This window comes from Hemiscyllium ocellatum, chromosome 17, assembly GCF_020745735.1.
Source record: "Hemiscyllium ocellatum isolate sHemOce1 chromosome 17, sHemOce1.pat.X.cur, whole genome shotgun sequence".
NCBI lineage: Eukaryota > Metazoa > Chordata > Chondrichthyes > Orectolobiformes > Hemiscylliidae > Hemiscyllium > Hemiscyllium ocellatum.
The window spans coordinates 34,903,172-34,926,997 of record NC_083417.1 but is presented as its reverse complement, the minus strand read 5'-3'; the positions used below and the strand labels follow the sequence as shown (position 1 = coordinate 34,926,997).

The 23,826-nt window shown below is 38.4% G+C and overlaps 1 protein-coding gene across 1 annotated transcript in view; it reads right to left on the bottom strand.

The window, feature by feature from the left end:
- slc7a9 (solute carrier family 7 member 9) overlaps positions 1-23,826 on the bottom strand; it is a 52,137-nt gene that overhangs the window by 9,808 nt on the left and 18,503 nt on the right. The window contains exons 4-9 of the mRNA XM_060838339.1: positions 21,245-21,370; positions 19,003-19,102; positions 18,736-18,780; positions 14,800-14,923; positions 3,948-4,051; positions 1,038-1,134 (exon numbers count right to left, since the gene is read on the bottom strand). Of these exons, the coding sequence (XP_060694322.1) occupies positions 1,038-1,134; positions 3,948-4,051; positions 14,800-14,923; positions 18,736-18,780; positions 19,003-19,102; positions 21,245-21,370 (596 nt within the window). The remainder of the gene's footprint in view (positions 1-1,037; positions 1,135-3,947; positions 4,052-14,799; positions 14,924-18,735; positions 18,781-19,002; positions 19,103-21,244; positions 21,371-23,826) is intronic.

Genomic DNA, 23,826 nt, shown 5'->3' with positions numbered 1-23,826 from the left:
TAGTATAGAGTCAAAGATTCATAGAGGTCAGCAGCACAGGGAAATAAAATCTTTCGTCTTATGAGTATGTCCCAGTCAAAACCAAGCATTAACTATACTAATCCCATTTTCCAGCAATTGGTCCATGACCTTGTTGTTTTGGATTGCAAGTGCACATCTAAATATTACTTAAATGTTATGAATGTTTCTATCTCTACCATCTTTGCAGGTGGTGAGTTCCAGATTCCCACCATCCTCTGAGTGAAAAAGATTTTCCTCACATCCACTCTAAGCCTCCAGCCCTTTACCATAAGTTTATGCCCCTTAGTCATTTATCTTTCTGCCAAGGGAAAGAATTCCTTCCTGTCTATGCCAATCATAATTTTAACACATCTCAGTCTTGTGACCCCTCAATTTCCTTTGCTTCACAGAAAACAACCCCATTCTACACAACCTCTCTACGTTACAAAACACTTCCAGCCAGGCAATGTCCTGGAAAGTCTCCTCAGATTGCTAATTACTTGGTGTGTAAAATGCCTGCCTTATTTTCACTCTTTATTTATTCTTATGTAAATTTTGAACTGAATTCAGGATTTAGACTTATGTCTGCAATTAGTGATTTAATAGCTACAATGTGCAGCAAGTTGTTGGTTTCTTGACCATAAATAACTGTCTCTAATCAGTACTATTACTAATTGAATGGCACCAGTTAATCTCATAATACAAGAACAGAAATTCTGTTTAAGTTGCTCTTTAAATGGATTGCATTCTAGAGCACTATCATAAAATATAGACCCATGACAGTTATAGTTTGTTTTCTTTGATAAAAATTTGATTAAGCTTCATGTGTTGGACTAGAATAGTAAGCAATTTTCACACAATCACAATGTTTAAACAATTTCAGATACCTCTAGACAGCACATAAAAGTTTTGTTGATACTGATTTTCCATTACTACTAACACAAACACTAACACATTTTATTACTATTTTGTTATCATTTTACAGCACAGCACCACTAATTTGTTTACAGTTGTAATTGAAAGCATTAATTACCTACATTGAACAGTAGAGCCGGTGAAGGTGTTAAACGTCTGATGTTGATATATGACAAAATCTTAACCATGTGACCCTCACGGGCTGTCACAAATGTAAGTCTGTTTAGAAAAGTTGAAATCAGAATAACTCTTCAAAAGTGCAAAATATTTAAGTTTCAGCTATTGACTAGTTTTAGCAAACCAAAAAAAGGGAAAAAGACTATTCTGTGCAGACCGATAGGAGTATACTACATTTTTGTGATCAGTGTTTAGGAGAAAGTGCATTTATGTCTGTTTCTCTTTCCAATATTAGCAGAGAAAGAATGTTTCATGGTTACCTCAGAGTACAACAGGATCTTGATCAGGTGACCTGTGGGCAGATTGAGTTTAATTTAGATAAATGCAAGGTGCTGCATTTTGAAAAAAACAAATCAAGGCAGGACTTATACACTTAATGGTAAGGTCCTGGGAGTGTTGCTGAACAAAGAGACCCTAGAGTGCAAGTTCATCGTTCCTTGAAAGTGGAGTCACAGGTAGACAGGATAGTGAAGAAGGTGTTTAGTATGCTTGCCTTTGTTGGTCAGTGCATAGAGAGGTTGTGTTGCGGCTGTATTGAAATATTGCATGCAATTCTGATCTCCCTGCTATAGGAAAAATGTTGTGAAACTTGAAAGTATTTGGAAAAGATTTACAAGGATTTTGCTCGGGTTGGGCAGTTTGAGATATAAGGGGCGGCGGAGTTGACTGGGGCTATTTTCCCTGAAGCATCAGAGGCTGAGGGGTGACCTTATAGAGGTTCATAAAATAATGAGGGGCATGGATAGGGTCAGTAGATAAGGTCTTTTCCCTGGGGTGGGGGAGTCCAAACCTAGGAAGCATAGGTTTAAGCTGAGAAGGGAAAGATTTAAAAGGGATCTAAAGGCCAACCTTTTCAAACAGAGGGTAGTGCCTGTATGGAATGAGTTGCCAGAGGAAGTGGTGGAATTTGGTACAATTACAACATTTAAAAAGCATCTGGATGGGTATTTGAATAGGGAGGATATAGAGGGTTATGGGCCAAACGCTGGCAAATGAGTCTCGATTTATTTAGGATGTCTGGTCAGCATGGACTAGTTGAACTGAGGAGTTTGCTTCCATGCTCTATATCTCTATGACTTTAAATATGCAAGTTAGTTTATTTCACTTTATTTTGCCATGTAACATTATTCCCCAAGCCAGAAGCAGATTATGTGACTGACCAAGCATTAAAAGTAAGTAGAAATAAGCAGAAAGAAGGATGCATCTGTTGATAACACATATGATCTTTCCTCACAGGGAGGAATTGTTGAGCCCTCTGTCCCATTGCTATTCTGTTTTTCAAAAAAATCACACAACCCCAGGTTATAGTCCAACGGGTTTATTTAGAAGTACAAGCTTTCAAAGCATTGCTCTTCATCAGGTAGTTAGTGGAGTAGGATCACAGTGCACAAAATTTATAGCAAACGGTAATAGTGTCATATACTGATGCGATATTTTGAACAAATCTTGATTGCAGTTAAATATTTCATCTTTTAGATTGGGTTCATTAATACGTAAATCTTAGAACTTCTTTCAAGTCACATTCCCAAGATAACCTAAGGTTTTATTTTTTAAAAAAGTGACCTCTCAGCTCAGACAATGCGTTAAAAATGTGAGGTTACTTTTGTATTCTGTATGTATTCCAAACTTGAGTCAGACTGGTTGCATTTCCAAAGTACAAATTTATAAAATGCCACATGTCCACTAGCTACCTGACAAAGAAGCAGCACTCCGAAATCTTGTACTTTCAAATAAACCGGTTGGATGATAAATTGGTGTTCTGTGATTTTTAACCTTGTCCAGTACTGACACCTCCACGTCATTGTTATTCTTAATTGTGCTAACAGGCACCTATTTTAATGCTCCTCATCTAGTCACTGCTTCCATGCAGAGTTTGATGCAGATTGTTAGCAGCTGCATCTGTGGAACATTTGCCCACTGTTTTGAGTCGCTTGGATTTGCTTAATGTAGAACATGGCACTCTCTTGCTCTCTGACCAATGTAACTAAATCAGAATTGCCAGAAAAATATCATAAGATCATTGCAATGTAGAAGGAGTCCACTTGGTCAATGCAGCTCCCTGCAAGAGCAAGTCTGCAGTTCTGATGCTTTTGTCAATTTCTTTTTCTTTGCATAAAAATGATCCGATTCTCTCTCAAAGCCAGGATTGATCCTGCCCCAATCACACACTCAAGGGCAGTGCATTCAGGAACATAACCGTTTATTGCATTAAAAAGTTTTCCCTTTTTTTGCCATTGGTTCCTGTGCCATTCAACTAATGACAGTGTCCTTTTGCTTTTGACAGTTCCACAATGGGAAACATTATTCCTTACCTATTCTGTCAAGAGCTCTCATGGTTTTGAAAAGGTAGTGGTGACGTGTGAGGAGGAACGGGTTACATCTAAACATCTAAAAACACCTGTATTAAGCTGACTCTCAAACGTCTCTCCAAGGAGAAAGGCTCAGCTTCCCTAATCCAACTCCAATATTTTAGGAATACGTGTTATTTTCCACATTGGGCATTACAGACTTGTGTCTCAATAGTGAATTACTTGAATTCCTCCAAAAATGAAAACAATTGTGTTCATTAAAGACACTCCCTTCTTCCCCCTCCCCCCCCCCTACCAAACCGTGCATCATGATGATGTAAAAATTTCACAGCTTTCACCCCTTTGACTAAGTTATTTTCTTCAAACCAGCACTGTGTTTTGCATTATTGTTTTGCCATACTGAGAGGTGAGTTTATGAATAACATTTGAAGTGGTTTGGAAGTAGGTTCCTGCACATGCCCTTAGCCAAACAATTGTGATACATTGGAAACTCAATAGGAAAATGTACATTTGTTTTCTGTTTCAATGAAAGGATTTTTATTTTACCTGCCGGCTGTGAAACAAGAACCATTTGCAGCTCCAAATGTAGAAAATACGACAAAGAGTGGAACTAGCCAAGAAGCTGGTGTGAGGACCCGATCACCAAAAGTCTGTTACAATAAATGAATGATGGACAAGGTCACACATTTTCCTGTTACAATGGTAAAGATTTTAGAGAGACATTTATTTTCATACATAATTCTAGATTGTGGAATATACACATGTGGTTCATGGTTAGCACAGCTGCCTCACATCACCAGACATCCGGGTTTGATTCCCGTCTCTGGCAACTGTCTGTGTGGAGTTTGCACTCTCCCCATGTCTGCATGGGTTTCTTCTGGGTACTCCGGTTTCCTCCCACAGTCCAAAGATGTGCAGGTCAGATGAATTGGCCTTGTTAAATTGCCCATAGTGTTAGGTGCATTAGTCAGAGGTAAATATAGGGTCGGGGAATGGGTCTTAGTCGGTTACTCTTCGGAGGGTTGTTGTGGACATATTGGGCCAAAGGGCCTGTAAGGAATATAATCTAAAATACAGTAAAGTTTGAAGACTATAAGAAATGTGAACAAGAGTAGGGCAATTCAGTTCTGTGAGCTTGTTTTACTATTCAGTAGGATCATGGTTGATTCAACATTCCTCATGTCCAGATTTAAGTACAACACTAAAATTTTGGCACTTAAATTTATTCAAATAACTTATAATTACTATATGAAGAATATTTGAATTATTTCCATTTAAATCATTGGCTATCTTTAGCGCAATGAACTAAAACTTAAAGATAATTATGCATGACACTGAAGTCCCCTCTAATGAAAAGGTAGGACTCTATGTACAGTTACCTGCAAATGACTGAATCAATAGACACCTGAGTGCAATTTTCAAATTTCATCAAAGTTTCATATGTTGAGGTTTCAGCCCAGATAGCGCACAATAATGCCAGAAATGTATTAAGAGAAGCTGGCATTTTTTCCATATCTTTTGAGCATGTTCCCAAACCAATTTTAATTGGAAGACCTATAAATAGATTGAGGTCATTGCTAGATAATAGTAATTAGGATCTAAATATATATTGCACAGATTCTCTGGAGGAACAACTTGACCTGCTTATGGGAGTGTATTTTTTTGGACTTCCTTCCGTCAAAAGGTCTTGATATGTAGAATCTTTACTCCATAGGTGGATCCTGTTCTGAACCGCAGGTTCCAATACTCAATTCAGTTGAACACTTCCAATACACTTCGTAATGAAAAAAGGATTTCAAAACAAAAATCAGGAAAGTTGGACAATGGTTTGAGGTAGAGTATGTTACAAATCCAGCTGGTTATGATCTGTGCACCTCTGCATGCCTATCATGAGAAACAGCTACTGAGATATTAAGGTTGCACTTTGTAAATTAAACATTTTATTTTACAAGGCTAACAGATTCTGGAAGTTAGAGTTAGAAAAATGTCAAAATATATTTTTGTTCAACTTTTCTAATGTATAATATTTTAATTCTTATCCAAATTTACATTGAAGTCCAGAATTTTTCTAAATTATTACATTTAATTGTAGAATCTTTCTTCTAGTTGTGAACTTCTATATTCAATATAGGATTAAGCCAATTAAAGTCAAAGAGTGTGGTGCTGGAAAAACACAGCCAGTCAGGCAGCATCCAAGGGGCAGGAGAGTCAACGTTTTGAGCATAAGCTCTTCTTCAGGAAGAGATTATGCTCAAAATGTCGATTTCCCTGCTCCTTGGATGCTGCGCCTGCTCTGACTGACTGTGCTTTTCCATCACTACACTCTTTAACTCTGATCGCCAGCATCTGCAGTGCTCACTTTCTCCCCCTTTTAAGCCAATTAGAGTTTAAAATATTTTAATAAAGTGTGATAATTGATTTGAAGCATTACTCCATATTACCTGTAGACTTGAGAAATTTTGACACTTAAACTTGGGCAAAATAATGTATCATTATTTCCTGTTTAATTCAGTTCTGACTATCAGACTTGTACTGAATGTGTTCATCACCTTTTTCATGTAGATTGTTATTAGGCTGCATAGGAGACTACAGATTTGTGTACAAGAAAGTACAAAAGAGTGTGTCCAAGAATAACTGTACTATTATTCCACCTATAAACGTTAAGTGAATAAAAATGTTTTAAAATCAATACTTCCTGAATCTACAATTACTTAGACTTTACTTCTCATAAATGACTGAGCTGATTAACACTAATCAGTTGTGATTAATTGAAATATCTTGAATCACTTTTCTCTTTCAGCGTTTCTGTGGTACTGACTACCTTTCAGTTTCTTTCCGACTTGCATTTTGGACAGAATGGGCTGTAGGAAGGTTCTTATGCTCTCTGTTCAGATTTCCTCTTTCAAAAAAATAACACAGAGTTTGTCTTCAATCATCAGTAGATGCACAATTGTATTTGTTTTATTTCCAACTCTGTACCAGTTCAGTCGATATCTCTATCCACTTTTGGTTACCAAAACTAACATCTTGCCACTGCTTTCATACAAACTATTCCCATGAGCTATCAATTAAATTCCTCTAATAATCACTCTCTTAGCGTTTTCTTAATTCACCCATGGGACGTGGGCATCAAAGGCAGGCCAGCATTTATTGCCTGTCCTTAGCTGCCCTTGAATGGATTGCCTTCCTGGGTTATTCCATAAAGCGGTTTCAGAGAACCACATTGCTACAGTTCTGAAGTCACACATAAGCCAGACCAGGTGAGGATTGCAGAATTCATCCCCAAGTGTGGGGATGGTAGCTGAGGAGCAGAAGATTGTACATGTTTGCACTCTTTTTCAGAATAAGGAGGATAAGTCGAGTAACTAGAGGGCAATCAATGTACTGTTAGTATGAAACTATTAGAGATAATAATCTAGAGCAAAATTAATTGGCATTTCATACAAGTATGGGCTAATAATAAAAGCATTAATTTGTTCAAGGTCAATTGTATTTGACTTAATTGATCACATTCTTTTGAGGTAGTTCAGAGGATTGATGTAGATTTTTAAAATCAAACTATTCATGTTATGACATGTCTGGGGTAGATGGGACTTCAGCCCAGACTTTCTGGCCCAGACTAGGGAACTATCACTGCACCGCAACAGCTCATGTGGTTGAGGTTATAAATTGTTCCTCAAAAGACATTTGATAAATTAGCATATAATAGATTTGTTAGCAAAATTAAACCTCATGGGATTAAAGAGACAGAGACAGCATGGATACAAAATTGGATAAGGGGAGGACAGCAGAGAAAATCTTATTTAGAGGCTGGAGAAAGTGGTATTCTGTGGGGAATTGCATTGGGATCGCTCCTTATTATTTACAACATAATGCTTGTGCACACACTGCATAATTCCAATATTTGCAGATAAACACGAATGTAGTAAACAAAGACTTTGGGAAGATTTGGACTGGTGAAATGAACAAATGCACGACAGATGCAATTTAATACTGGTCAGGAATCCTTTATATGAACATCTCAGGACCGACTAGTTTTCAGATAAAGGGTATTTTTGTTTTTTGGATCCACTGTAGTCCTTTTGGGTCCAAATGTACCTGAAAGCAAAGGTTTATTCCCCCCAAAAGGGCTTGAACAGACCTGTAGACATGCTGAGTTTAGTACTTTGGAAAAAAAATCTTCATTTTTAGGTTTGTTCGGGTCCATTCGAGTCAAGCAAAGTTTTTTCCAAAGGGCCAGACTCAGTGTGTCAACAGGTTTGTTAGGGTCTGCTTCCAAAAGGACCTTCAGATTTTAGGTCATCTCAGTTTTTGGATGTTCTGATGATAGATACCCAACCTGTAATGTGTAGTGATGTATTTTGATCAGGAGAATGTGGTGAGCTAATAGAAACCAGTGCAGGAACACAGAGAGCTTCTTAACTCTTTGAAGGTGGCAATGGAAAAGGCTAGATTTTACAAAATCATACAGAAACCTTAACAATAATGATATTTAATAATAGACCAATAATAGTAATAGAGCAAAAACAAGGTTATCTTAATATATCACAGATATGGCCTCAGTTGGAGTACTATGTATAATTCTAAACACTATACTTTGGAAGTATGTCAAAGCTTTAAGAGAAAGTAGGAGAGGTTTACTGTGAGGTACCAGGGATAAGGAACTTCAGTTTTGTGCATAGAATGAAAAGTCTGGAGTTGTTCTCCTTAAAGTATAAAAGGTTAAGAGAAGATGTTCAAAATCATGAATGGTTTTGGTAGAGAAATAAAGTCAAATTATTTCCACTAACAGTTCAGTGTCAGTATACAGAAGACAGAGATTAAAGCTGATTGGCAAATGAGCTGGAGACAACATGAGGAAATACTTATTTTCTGGAGTGTGTTATGACCTAGAGTACACTGCCAGAAAGAGTGGTGGAAGCAGTTTTCAGTAAGAACATTCAAAAAATAATTTGGTAAGTGGCTTAAATGAAAAAAACATTACATGTCTATAAAGAAATTGAAGGAGTATGGGATTATTTAGATTAGATTAGATTACTTACAGTGTGGAAACAGGCCCTTCGGCCCAACAAGCCCACACCGACCCGCCGAAGTGCAACCCACCCATACCCCTACATATACCCCTTACCTAACACTACGGGCAATTTAGCATGGCCAATTCACCTGGCCCGCACATCTTTGGACTGTGGGAGGAAACCGGAGCACCCGGAGGAAACCCACGCAGACACGGAGAGAATGTGCAAATGGCCTCAGTCAGTCGCCTGAGGCGGGAATTGAACCCAGGTCCCTGGCGCTGTGAGGCAGCAGTGCTAACCACTGTGCCACCGTGCCATCTATTTAGATAAGTACAGCAAAGAATCAACACACTTCTAACAAATTGGTCTTTCACTTCAATACTTTCACTTCAATATTTGCACCAAATATTATTGACGCCCCAGACTCCTTTTACTCAATACAAGTTATTGAATTTGTATATGTAGATAAGTGTTTAGATTATTTCAAGTAACCTTCTGATAGGTGGTTTACTTTTTGCATATTTGCATTATTGCCTTATTCAATGATGTAGCAATATCATATGTAAGCATATATCCTCCTTCTTAGATACTGAAGACTGGATCTTTTTATTTTATATCATAGAACAGTGTATGATCCAGGAGCTGATAATTATTCTAGTTGCAGTACTGCTATTGGATTCAACACTGCCTCATCTGGACTATCATGTTCACATCTGCCAGCAATTACTGCACAGACCATTGACTTCACTGAACAAAACAGCCAGTCAATATTGAATTACCAAGTCAGATAAAGTTATTAGAAAAAAAGAATCATTCTGTAGCTAAAATGTTTTGAAATGTGACAGACATGTTATTCAACAGACATTAAACAAGTCTGAATGATAAATATTGATTAATATTTAGAATGTATGCCTAGATAATAGCATATTAATTCTAGATAAATGTCCCTCAATAATGCAAAATATTTAAACCAGAGGCTAATAGTATTTTATTAGGTCAGTTTCCAAAATGAAATGAAAAGTACATTCAAGAACAAAATGAAACAGGAACAGGCCCCAGTTTTTATTTAATTAATTCCTTTGGTGTAGCACATAATTGGCTTGAAGTAGGAAAACAGATTGTTTTTAAACATTATCAAAGATAGAATAGGATTATGTTTCATAAATTTAGAGCAACTGATGGTGTTTTTTTCATAAACAATCAATTTTTTTTTTGCAATAACCAGTAGGTTACATCAAGGCAAAGTTTGCATGCACAAATTCCCAATTAAACACATTCATCACTTGAATATGACAACATCCCATGCTTTTCATTGTAATGGAGAAGCAACAATGATGTTAACTAGAATGTGAAAGCTAGATTTGTTAAAATAAACTGTACAATCTAATTACTGCAAAAAACAAAATATTCACAATGTTTCTCAATTAATCCTTAATGGGTCACAATGCTCTTTATAAATGTAATATAGAGTCATAGAGATGTACAGCACAGAAACAGTAATGTTTCAGGAATTTTGATCTGATTCTCCCACCCAAGATTTGGAAGGATTTAGTTAGTTTAATCTATTATAACTTGAATTGTTTGTCAGGAGAACTGGAGAGAGTCAGTCATGGCTCAGTTTGTAGCATTCTTGTCCCTGAGTCAACAAATGTTTCCCCATGTTTACATCTTTCACTATTACTTTTATTCTGTGTCTTTGGGTACTGATTCAACTGTTACTAGAAATATATTTTTCTTATTTCTCTATCACTTTTTGAATTTAAGGCTTAATCCAAGACTTGAATTTAAAACTCAAGCCGACACTGCAGTGCGGTACTGGTACTCCACCATCTTTTGGACAAGCTGTTAGACCAATGCCCGGTCTGTCCTCTCGTATCAATATCAAAGTCAGAATGTCAGTATTTTGAAGAAAACTAGAGGAGTTATACCCAGCCTCCAAACTCAGACAGTACTTAATTACCTGCTGTATGGCAACTTTTCTGTTAATATCACTTTAGCTTCGTTGATAATTACTTTATTTGTACTCTCTTGTTGTCAATCTTGGCACAGCTTTTCCCTATCTACCTGGTCCAGACTCCGTATAATTCCTCCAAATCTTCCTCACATCATTAGTGAAAGCTTGTAAAATAGTTGAAACCCTGGTTCTGATTCCTTTAAGGACGGCCATTTTTGATGCAGAGAGCATGGGTTCAAGTCCCACACTGGCTGAGGTTACCATGAAGAACTCTCCTCTTTATACGCTCCCCTAGCTTGATGCATAGTGATCCTCCATTAAACCATCACCATTTGCCCCTCTCTAATGAGTGAGCAGCCACATGCTCTGGTGAGGCTTCAATGATATCACCTTTACCGATTCCTGTAGCACTCCACTAATTTGTCAACTGGAAGAAGAGACAATTGTCCATTGTATCTGCTTCTTATTAGCTAACCAATCCTTTATCCATGCTAATGTAATAGCCCTACATCATGTAATGTTATCAGCAATCTTTGATGTGGCATCTTATCAAATGCCTCTGAATTGAAAGTACACTGCATCTACAAGTTCCCCTTTATCCATTTTTCTTGTTACAGCTTCAAAATATTCCAACTATATTAGTTAAACATAATTTTCCTTTCACAAAATCACATTGACTCTGCTTGAGCCCATCATAATTTTTAAAAATGAATTTCACCATAATCCAAGAGGACAACAGTCTGCTTTCTCATTAGAGAAAGGTAATTGGTGGTGAGTTTAACTTGAGGATCAGCAGAGGGGAGGTTGATAAGGCAGAAACTGCACATTGACCTGAGCAAAAATTAATGTGCACTGTTGGCATCACACTGCATCATAAACAAGCCGTCTCTCTAAATGTCCTGTTACAACCTTGTCAATAATGGATTCTACCGGTTTCTCTTTGACAGATATTAGATTCGTGTACAGTCTCCTACTTTCTGTTTCCCTTCTTCCTTGAATAAACGTGTTCATTTATTATTTTCTAATCACCTAGGTCCTTCCAGAATGTAAAGAATTTTAGAAAGTTAACACTGATGTCTGTATTATTGCTGTAGTCACTTCTTTTAAGACTCTGGCTTGCAGGCTTTGGAGGCTTGTCAATCTTGAGGTCTTTATAGTCTTTTCGCTGGTGATGGTAGTGTTTTAAATTCCCTTATAATTTTAACCTCTTGATTTTCAAGTATCTTTTGGAAATTTTTTAAGTCTTCTACAGGGAAAGCAGATGAAAATCTGTCTTCAAGGCCTCCTCTGTTTCCTTGTTTCCCAGTATCAATTCCCCAACTCTCCCTCAGAAGAATAAATCAGTTTTAGTTACTCTTTTCCTGTTTACCTACTTCTAACAGCTCTTGTTCTCAGTTTCTACATTATTGTACTAGCTAGCTTCCTCTAATGCTCTATTTTCAACATTTTTAAGCTATTCTTTGCTGGTATTTGAAGTGGGTTCAATCTTCTGACCTACCAATAGACTTTGTAGATGTGTATAATATTTCTTTCAACTTAATACAATATTTAATTTCCTTATTTATGTATGAAAGATGCATCATTTTCAAAGAGTCTTTAGTTCTTGTTGGGATAAATCTTTGTTGAGAGTTATTTAACATTGCATTACAAGTCTAAAACTGCATCTTTACTGTCTACCATCTAACCTACTTTCCCAGTCTATCTTAGTTGAAAGTGTGGCGCTGGAAAAGCACAGCAGCTCAGGTAGCATCCAAGGAGCAGGAGAATCAATGTTTTGGGCATAAGCCCTTCTTCAGGAATGTTGAGGGAGAAGGCAGCTGTCCTTGGCAGTGTGGGAGGGGGAATTGAAGTGGTCAGCCACAGGATGGTAGGGTTGTTTGATGCACATGTTATATGATTTTTAATTAGATTAGATTAGATTACTTTTTTAAATTAGATTACTTACAGTGTGGAAACAGGCCCTTCGACCCAACAAGTCCACACCGACCTGCCGAAGCGCAACCCACCCATACCCCTACATTTACCCTTACCTAACACTATGGGCAATTTAGCATGGCCAATTCACCTGACCCGCACATCTTTGTGTGTGTGGGAGGAAACCCACGCAGACACGGGGAGAATGTGCAAACTCCACACAGTCTGTCGCCTGAGGCGGAAATTGAATCCGGGTCTCAGGCGCTGTGAGGCAGCAGTGCTAACCACTGTGCCACCGTGCCGCCCATGTCTCAGAGATGTTCTCTGAAATGTTCTGCGAGTTGGCATCCTGTCTTCCTAATGTAGAGGAGAACACATTGAGAGCAACGGACACAGTAGATGAGGTATTTGGGTGTGCAGGAAAATCTCTGCTGGATGTGGAAGGATCCTTTGGGGCCTTGAATGGAAGTGAGGAGGGAGTTGTGGGTGCAGGTTTTACACCTCTTGCAGTGATAAGGGAAGGTGCTGGGGGTGGCTGGTGGGTTGGTGAAGGGCGTGGATCTAATGAGGGAGAGTCGCAGAGGGAATGGTCTCCTTGGAATCCAACCCAGATCCCAGATCCAACCCTCCAAATTGGCACCACCCTCTTGAACTGTCCTACCTGTCCATCTTCCTTCCTGCCTATCTATTCTACCTTCTGCTCCAACCTATCACCCCCCCCACCTGATTCTACCTATTGCCCTCCCAGCTACCTTCCCCCACCCCATCCCCTCCTATTTATCTCTCAGCAACCCCCACCCCACCACATTCCAGATGCAGGGCTTATGCCTGAAATGTTTATTCTCCTGCTTCTCGGATGCTGCCTGGCCTGCTGTGCTTTTCCAGTGCCACACGTTTCGACTCTGATCTCCAGCATCTGCAGTCCTCACTTGCTCCTAGTCTATCTTAGCCAGCTTTTTCATGGACCTGTTAGCATTCTGTTTAGTGCAGATTTGGTTGAGACAGTAATTTAGGAAAACCATGGTTGGGGGCTCAGTGGCTAACACTACTGACTCACAGCACCAGGGTCCCAAGTTCGATTCCAGCCTCGTGCGACTGTCTGTGTGGAGTTTGCACATGCTCCCCATGCCTGCATGGGTTTCCTCCAGTGCTCCAGTTTCCTCCCACAATCCAAAAAAAATGTGCAGGCCAGGTGAATTGGCCATGCTAAATTGCCCATCGTGTTAGATGCATTCGTCAGTCCAAGGGTCAGTGTGGACTTTGTTGGGCCGAAGTCCACACTGTAGGGAATCTAATCTTTAATGCCTCCCATTTTTCATCCTTATAGACTTTACCTTTTACTCACTCATTTGATTTTGAAACCTATTACACTTCTACATTAGCCGTGTTCTGTTACTCATTAACCTGAAACATTAATTTTATTTCTCTTCCCAGGGATGATGCTACACTAATTGTGTATTTCCTGCATTTGCAAACAACTATTATAGGGTTTGAGCTTTTGAATAAACTTTAGAAATGAATATATGAACGTTCAATTCAGGAGCGGGTCATTTAGCCCCTCAGGTCTGTTCCACTATTCAAGAAGAAAATGACTGATCTGATTTGTAAACTCAATTCTAAATTCCTATCAATCCCTGATAATCTTTCACCTTCTTGGTTCAAAATAATCTGCCTACCTCTGCCTTAAAAAAAACTTCAGAAACAGAACCACAAAGAGTCATAACCTTTAGAGGAAAAAAAGTTCTTCTTGCATCTGTTGTAAATGGAATGCCCCATTTTTAAACAGAGATCCTTTGAAACATGAGACCCTCTCACCTCACCCACCCCCCATTCATTCCCATTTGCGTCTCACAACCTTCATGCCAACCCATGAACCCAACCCATTCCACATGTGCCACTTACCTATCCCCATTATTCTTAATTGACTCAATCCCAATTTAATACCAGCCCATGACACCCCATCACCCCACTTTATCCTTACATGCTTCATGCCAACTCTCATTGTAGGCAGACCATATTCTGATATGAAATAAAGTTCTAGATACCTATTACAAAATCCATTATATAAAAAAAGTCCCATTTATGTAAGCCTATTCAATCATTTAAATCCTCTCAAACACAATCCCTTAAAACTGAATAATTGTATTCATAATGCATCTCCATGAAAAACCAGCCCGATATATTTAAATATCCTTGAAAATCTACTGCTGCCTTTTGATTATATATTAATAAATTATTAAAATAATGTTGACAGTGGCTGAGAGATAAATGGGAGGGGGTGAGGTTTGGACCACAAGCCTCATTCCTGATGAATGGCTTATGCCTGAAACAGTGATTCTCATGCCCCTCAGATGCTGCCTGGCCTGCTGTGCTTTTCTAGCAACACTCTCCAGCATCTGCAGTCCTCACTTTCTCCTATTAAAATAACGTGTCTGGAAAGAATTTTACAATTACATTCGGCAATTTGTTTATTTCCATAACTTGAAGATTGACTAACAGCTCGAGAGATACTTACCACAGCAACCGCAGAAGACTGCAGAAGTTCTGTGGGAGTCATCACGGTAAAGTATGCAACATTAACCAGGATGTAACAAAAAGTGACTAAAGGAATACCAATGATGATGGATAGTGGTAAATTTCTGTCAAACAAAAATCAACAGCTCCAATTAGAATATTAAAACTTACAAACACATCTTAACACAATACTGCCTAAAAGGTGATTACATATGTATAAATCCACACTAAAATAATTCAATTTCTTTTCATGGTATTATCATTGTACATTTTCAATGTTTCTTAGACTCCAGGTGACTGTAAAATTTCAAACTATATAAAAAACTAAGGATTAGCCAAGCCAACACAAAACAGTCTGTTAACTCCAGTAGTTCAGAAAATTCTAGAAATAATGGCCCAGATATTATGATCACAGGGATGTTGGAGCAGTATTGACATCAAGATTATGTGGAATCCCTAACATCGCTGACTCCATGAGAATTGAGAATAAACTGAATTTTCCAATGGGCAATTCCCCTGCATCTAGAACCCACAGGAAAAAGTCCACTGAATTAAGAAAATCCATAGGGTTTCCACTGATTCAAGCATATCCAGGAAGACTTAGAGCATTTGAAACCCAAAGTAACTCTTGGATAACTATTAAACTAAGCCCTCAACACCAAAATCACCACTGAATCTGCCATCTGCAACTCACCTAACCCCTGTGAACCATCCCAAACAGACCCAATTCCACTTCTGGTACCTGACCCTGCCCATCAACCCGAGACCATTCCAGTCAGCCTGACCACCCCACTTCAAAGCCAACACCTCTCCCATTCCCAACAAGATTCAGGATTAACACTCTTTCTGTAAACCCCTCCCCCAACCCCCATAATCCCTCAGTGCCCCACTCCATGACAAAACCTGACCTGCACTGATATTCCATCATACCAGTATGAGACCATCTAGCAGCAAACATCCCACCCAGATGGATTTATGGATGCCCAACCTGACGACCTCCATCCTGCTGTCCTGACACCCCTGGACCTGACCACTGTCCCAAATGTCGTATCCAACAAACCATCAGCACCACCTCACACCACTGAACCCCAATATTCAATTACCGTAAGCACTCATCCACATACCTGGCATCCCAACCAATCTGATACCTTAACTCCACACTTAGTGCCAATGTGTCTGGCCTGGTGCTGGACACAGAACACATAGACTCGTTGCTATAAAACGGACCATCATTTCTGCATTAATTCTTTCCCTGCTATGTACCTTGATTCCTGGAGAGGTTTGTAATGGGAGGTCCCTGTCCATGAATCTCCAGTGCAAAAGATATGCAAAAGTAAGTGGTTGATTTTTAATCCCAATTGAGGTCAGAAATCCCAATTGCAATATGAAGACCAATAATTTGAGACAAAATTAAAAGTCACGTGGACAACTATGGGTCTAATAAGGGCATGGATCTTTTAAGGGACAATTGTATTTAACTAATGAGCTTGAGTTTTTTTTTGCTGAAGTAACAGAGAAGGTGATCAGGGCAATATTATTGATGTACTAAATACATGGGCTTCGAAAAGGTATTTGATAAAGTGCCACACAACAGATTTACGTGCAAAGTTAGAGCTAATGGAATAAAAGGGACACAACATGGTTACAAAATTGGCTGAGTGGAAGAAAATGGAGTGTAATGGTTAATGGATGATTGTCAGGCCGGGGTAGGTTTGTCCTGAAGTTCTGTCAAAGGCATTGTCTTTCTGCAGGTATTACTCTACAAAAGAATATTTACAGTCACAAACAGATGAGATTCTCTCATTTCTAACTCCTACATAATAATTTATTTAGTTCAGGTAGGAAACTGTTTAAATTGTATCCGTCTGGTGTATCCATGCAGAAAGCCAGTATAAAATTCTGCATTCTATCCTGTTAGATGTTTTTTGTATGTCTGAAGGGTTCTCTTGGATGTGGTGCTGCTGTCATTCTGTTACAAACCTGTTCAGTGATACAGAATCAAAAGTAATCAAATTTACTAAATTACCGTCAAATGAAGAAATTATAAACAAGTTACCATTTTTTTGTAAATTTTACTTTTACATTAATCAAAACCAAATTAAATTAAACATGATTTAACAGGCAAATGATACCTCAGAGAAAAAGGTAAAAATAACTTTCGAAGTATATTAAACAAAGATACACTTTACGGAACGAGGATTCTCTCTCTGCTCACACATATATCCACACAGACTCCTGCAGAGAGGTACCTCATTGTCAGGTACTCAGCCTGATTGAGGAACTTGGGACCAGGAAATGTGGGAGCCTCTGAAATCCATTCTCCCTACCACAATCCCTCCTCCTGTCCAATGGCCCTGACCTTGCAATACCTATCCCGCTCCCCCCCACTCCCATTCAGTTCTTGTGTCTCTCACTGATCCAGGTGGCTCAGAGGGAGAATTCCCAATAGCTATGCATTCATGGAGTCATATGAGACAATTGGCCTTAGAACGATCATCAATATGAAAAAGATCTCCGAAAGCCTGTTCGTGCCATGCATCATGGTCCTCTGACTATGAAGATCCAAGGTATGCCATTAAATACGAATCATCAATTTTCATATCTTGGGAGTCTCTTTTTATCGAGGCAGACATTGTCAATTTAATTCAACATCATTACCACTGTGCAAGTGCATGACAAAGACATCAAACTCATTGTCTACAGGGTAGTAGTGTTGCCTACCATTCTGGATGTGTTAGACACATGGTCAATGTACAGCAGACACCTCAAATCTAATAAGAAGTGTCAACCATAATGCATCTGCAAAATCCAATGGCAGGCCAACCATTGAGGCTCTGGTTACTGTTAATCAGCTGCGTTGGGTTGGCCACATCATCCATATGCCCGATACAAGGTTTCCAAAACAAGCTGTCTACTTCGAGTCTTGTCATAGAAAGTAGTTGCCAGGAGGGCAGAGAAAATATTTTGAGGAAATCCTCAAAGCCTCTGTTAAGAAATTTAACATCCTTACCAACTCTTGAGATTCTCTTTCCCATGACCATCCAAACTGCAGAAGAACCAGCAGGAGGTGCCAACCATTTCAGTGTCTCAAAAAGGCACAGGTAGAGCTGTGTGTGAAAAGCTGAGCATTTTACCCAGCCACCTCTTCAAACACCACTCACACCAACTGCAGTACAGTATATGGATCCATTCCTAAACAAGTGACTGGTTCATTACCTCAGGACACATGCATCTGGAGTGCAAGAAAATCATCCTCAGTCTCAAGAGACTGCCTAAGATGAAGAAAATGATCTTATAACCAATAAATAATTTTAATATGTAGTTACTTGTATGTGGGCGAATATTTGTCCAAAACGAAATCCAACAGATTTTTTAAAATGATGATCTACTTATTACTCTTGGCTGAAGGAGAGGCATTGTCTTGGACTTCGGGAGAAAATTCCTGCAGTTCAAATGATGATGTGAAATGTATTATCTCCAAGTAAACCAGTGAAATGGATCGCAAATTAAAAACCAATAAAGTGCAGGTGATTTAAATCTGAAACACAGCAGGATGTACTGGAGAAAGTCAACAAGTTTGGCAGCAATTGTAGAGAGAAAAAGAGAGTAATGTTTCAAGACCAGTGACCCTTCATCAGAGTGGAAAAGTGGTGGGGAATGGTGAAATTGACTGCGAGAAGGGTCACTAGATGTGATACATTAACGTGAAGGGTTACTAGATGAGAAACGTTAACTTTGCTTCTCTCTCTATAGATGTTGGCAGACAAACAGGAGAGCCTCAGTTTAACATTTTGCCGAATCTATTTCCATTCCTTTGGTACTGTCAGCCTTAATTATATGTTGAAAACTCAAAATATTTCATGTTTTTAACTTTGATTGGTATTGTGGAACCTAAATATATTTGTATTTTGAATGCAAAACCATAGGGTTTTCCTACCTGTAGGGATGCTTCAATTCCTCTGTGACAAAGTTGAGTTGATTCCTAGAAAGGCCAGAGGTAAGCGCAATATACATATTAACACCAATATCAAATTAAATTGATTTACTTTAAATAATATGAGTGCTTCCAAAAATAATTGCAAACTTTTGAGCATCTAAATTTGATAGCAGGGATTTCATCTATTTTGGTTAAACTTTTGATATAGAGGCATTCTCCACTGAATAACATAACAAGATAGAAAAACACAATTACAAAGTGTCTTACCATCCATCATAAGACCAAAGTCCATTATAAAATGCCAGACTAATCGAACCAAAGGAGGTTTGAGCTCCATCAAAGGAATTTTTAAAGTTCTGTGTATTTCCTGCAGAGGTAAATGTACATCATATTACATATTTGTTATTTCTAATTTATATGTTTGATTTTGCGCATAAATGGTAATTCTTAGTCAGTGTCAAATAATGTCATTTTAAGATCTTTGAAAAGCAATCATAATCACAGTGCCCACAATTAGCTTCACAGGGGAACAAAGGATGGGCCATAAAGCAACTTTGCTCAGATTACTCATATTGCATACAACCAGAGGGTACACTTTAAAATAGTTCTGTTTGCTTGTGTAAGAGGAAGCCTTTTTTAAAAAAGCATACCACTCACTACTTGAAGCAGAGTAAGATTGGTACCTTGGCCAACATATGCCACTCATCCAATACTGCCAATAAAAACCTGGTCATTCATCTCACTGTTATTGTAGAATGGCTTCCCTTGGCCTTAATGACCACAGACATTGCATTCCAAAAGGTATCTGTTCTAAGATTATTTTTGTTATCTGTTTTAAAAAGTATCTGTTTTAAGATTTTTTATTATTGTACTATATACAATCATGTATTTATTTAATTGTCCAATAATAGCCCACATCTGTTAAATCTTCATACCCTTTAATGACAGACTGAATACTATCTAGATCTTCTTAAGCAGGAGTAAAACCTAGGAAATTCAATCAAATGATTTAAACCAAAATAATCTTTCAAGACTACATCAGAGAAAAATACCCAAGAACAATTTGTATATTTCTTCCAATAATATCTTATATGGCTACATAGTTAGGTGCATTTAATGTGACACAATTTGGGACATCACCAGTACTTCTGGAAAAGCAACTGTTTAGATCCAATTCCTGGAAATCTCTAAATATCTCTTTCCATATTGTTTTCACTTTCAAACTGAAATACTGTGAGTAAATTAGATCTAGGTCTGGACAATGTCTGGGAAAATCCAGTTTCTGCAAGATAAAGCAGATATCTTTCTGCTATACAAAAATTGTACTGATTGCTTCCAAATCTTTGGAAACTCTAATGAATTGGTTAGTGAATGATTCCTTGTGTGAGGTATTGATAACCTGAGTTAATAATAATATCTATATAATAATTCTGGTTATTTATCACTGTTGTCTGTGCATTTTCTATTTATATCAATGTTAATATAATCAGATTACGCATCCATACAGAAATATAATACAATAACAAAAGTTTCCAACTTTGATACACTGTCTCTATGATTAATCTATAAATATATAGTGTTTATGGCAAAATTTAATAGGTATTGCTAAAATTTTATGATCACTTTTTTCAAATAATCCCAATTTCAATTTCGGATATTGTACCTTGGCTAATTTTTCAAGGTTAAAGTGATATCTGCATGTCATTATTGCCACCACACCAATTACAAGAGCATTGCATTCCATTTTTAGCAAACATAATATGGCTGGGCAATTGGGTGACTGAGAAAAAAGCTTCCCAAATCAAATGGATGAAGAAATAATGTATAATGTAATAATGTAATATCAATATAATACCTGTAAATTACTTGCCAATCAATCCTTTAACTATGGTCAATTTAATTAATGAAATTTAATTAATGGAATATCTGATACAGTCATTTATTGCAGCAGATGAAACAATCATGTATTTTTCCACTGGATGCAATGAACAAGTGTATCAGATATTTCATTCATTAAATCGACCACAGTTAAAGACTGATTGGCAAATTATTTATAGGCATACTTTAATATTGCGCAATTTTATTCTGAGTAGAACCTAAACACTTTCGTAGTTTCAGAACTTAATCCATGTATGTAGCCAATACCTGCAGTATTTTTCCTTGAGTTAAACACTAAAATATTCCACACCAAGTTATTCCGATAACATTTAATAAATGATGTGTACATTTAGATATTTCTGAAAAACTCAGAGAAAGCTCTAATTAAATCATTAAATGCAAATCTCTCTCTGTTATAATAGTTACAATTAACATTGAGTAAGTCAGGACAGCAAAACTAAAGTCTATTTTTAAAGTTTGGTACTATAACTTATCTTAGAGATGAACATAAATTTTTTTAAAAATCAAGTTATGGGTAAAGCTGATGAGAACAATATTGAATTTAATCTAAGATTGGAATTTAATGTAACTTTCTATTGACATTCATTGCCAAACATCAGTAACATCCCACCTTGTGCAATGAGAACAATCCCAGCCACAATGATGACAGCGACAATGAGCAATTTGGCAGCAGTTAAAAAATTCTGAACATAGCTCGCCAGTTTGACGCTAATTGAGTTCAAGAATGTGATCAAAACTGCAAAAGTTCATAAAAAAAAATCATCAAAAAAGACTAATAAATTCATTTAGCAATCTCAAAGTATGAAATATTTCATCCTAAAACACATCTAGACCCATAGGTCCAATCTCATTCTGTCACATAATTCTACTTTAGACAGCGATGTACATATAGCCAATCTATCATACTCAGTCATGACTCACAACATCTCAGAGGAAGGGGAAGAAGTTCAAGGCTCTGTATTCAGGTCAGAGAAGCAGCTCCATTTTGTCTAATTGGGCCCTGGAGATGTTGGCAGCCAGTAGAAGGCACCATACTTCTTCTTGAAAAGATGCTATCAGGCAGTAGTTACAACAAGACAAGGTGCAAGCAATGGCTCAAGCAGGCAGTGAGGAGCTTGAAGAGTACTGCAAAGGCTCCCTAATGCAGAATTCAATCAGAAGTGCCTCGGCCTCGAGCATCACAAGATTGGCCATGAGGCGTGGCTGCAAGTTGAAAAGGCAAGATTGCGGAGAGGTCACAAGACTGAGCACTGGGAGAGGTCACGTGTTGAAAAGCTGGGGCACAGGAAGCAATCTCTAGACAGAGGGCACAAGAGGCCATGTCAAACTAGCACCATTGGGTTGGGTAAATTATTTTAATTTAATAGCATGTCACTCAATGTGGTTACCAGTCCAAGTAATTTATTGATATTAAAGCAAATTAATATTAAACTGAGCAATATTAAATGAAGTCCTAATAGTTTTTCAGTGTCAGTTACAGTCTGTTTCTGACCACAGTATTACTCTCCTGGACCATATATCTTTCCTCTGCCACGGTCAGTGATCTCTATGTGACTATCATTTTGCTGTCTCACAGATAATCAGCATTACTGGATCTTCATTCCCACAAAATACCTCTATCAACGTGTCCTATAACACTCTGCCAGGACATAAACGTGGTGCCACTGTTTAATAAGGGCAGTAAAGACAAGACAGAAACTATAGACCGGTGAGCCTGACCTTGGTGGTGGGCAAGTTGTTGGAGGGAATCTTGAGGGACAGGATGTACATGTATTTTGAAAGGTAAGGACTGATTAGGGGTAGACAATCATGTCTCACAAATTTGATTGAGTTTTTTGAAGAAGTAACAAAGAGGACTGATGAGGGCAGAGCAGTAGATGTGATCTATATGGACTTCAGTAAGGTGTGCAACAAGGTTCCCCATGGGAGACTGGTTAGCAAGGTTAGACCTCATGGAATACAGGGAGAACTAACCATTTGGATACAGAACTAGCTCAAAGGTAGAAGACAGAGGGTGGTGTTGGAGGGTTGTTTTTCAGACGGGAAGCCTGTGACCAGTGGAGTGCCACAAGGATCGGTGCTGGGCCCTCTACTTTTTGTCATTTACATAAATGATTTGGATGCGAACATAAGAGGCACAGTTAGTAAGTTTGCAGATGACACCAAAATTGGAGGTGTAGTGGACAACGAAGAGGGTTACCTCAGATTCCAACAGGATCTGGACCAGATGGGCCAATGGGCTCAGAAGTAGCAGATGGAGTTTAATTCGGATAAATGCAAGGTGCTGCATTTTGGGAAAGCAAACCTTAGCAGGACTTATACACTTAATGGTAAGGTCGTAGGGAGTGTTTCTGAACAAAGAGACCTTGGAGTGCAGATTCATAGCTCCTTGAAAATGGAGTCGCAGGTAAATAGGATAGTGAAAAAGGCATTTGGTATGCTTTCCTTTATTGTTCAGAGTATTAAGTACAGGAGTTGGGAGGTCATGTTGCGGCTGTACAGGACATTGGTTAGGCCACTGTTGGAATATTGCGTGCAATTCTGGTCTCCTGCCTATAGGAAAGATGTTGTGAAACTTGAAAGGGTTTGGAAAAGATTTACAAGGATGTTGCCAGGGTTGAAGGATCTGAGTTACAGGGAGATGCTGAACAGGCTGGTTCTGTTTTCCCTGGAGCGTCGGAGGCTGAGGGGTGACCTTACAGAGGTTTACAAAATTATGAGGGGCATAGCTAGGATAAATAGGCAAAGTCTTTTCCCTGGTGTTAGGGAGTCCAGAACTAGAGGGCATAGGTTTAGGGTGAGAGGGAAAAGATATAAAAGAGATCTTAGGGGCAACTTTTTCACGCAGAGGGTGGTACGTGTATGGAATGAGCTACCAGAGGATGTGCTGGAGGCTGGTACAATTGCAACACTTAAGAGGCATTTGGATGCGTATATGAATAGGAAGGGTTTGGAGGGATATGGGCCAGGTGCTGGCAGGTGGACTGGATTGGGTTGGGATATCTGGTCGGTATGGACGGGTTGGACTGAAGGGTCTGTTTCCATCTCTATGACATTATCTGTCTGCCACACCCATTCATTTACATTGTGCCTATTCAACATACCTCTTTGAATATTTTGTTCTTCTGTGGGACTTGTTTATTCTATGTCTGAGTGTTGGTTCATAATGTTCCTCTGACAGGTTTAATCATA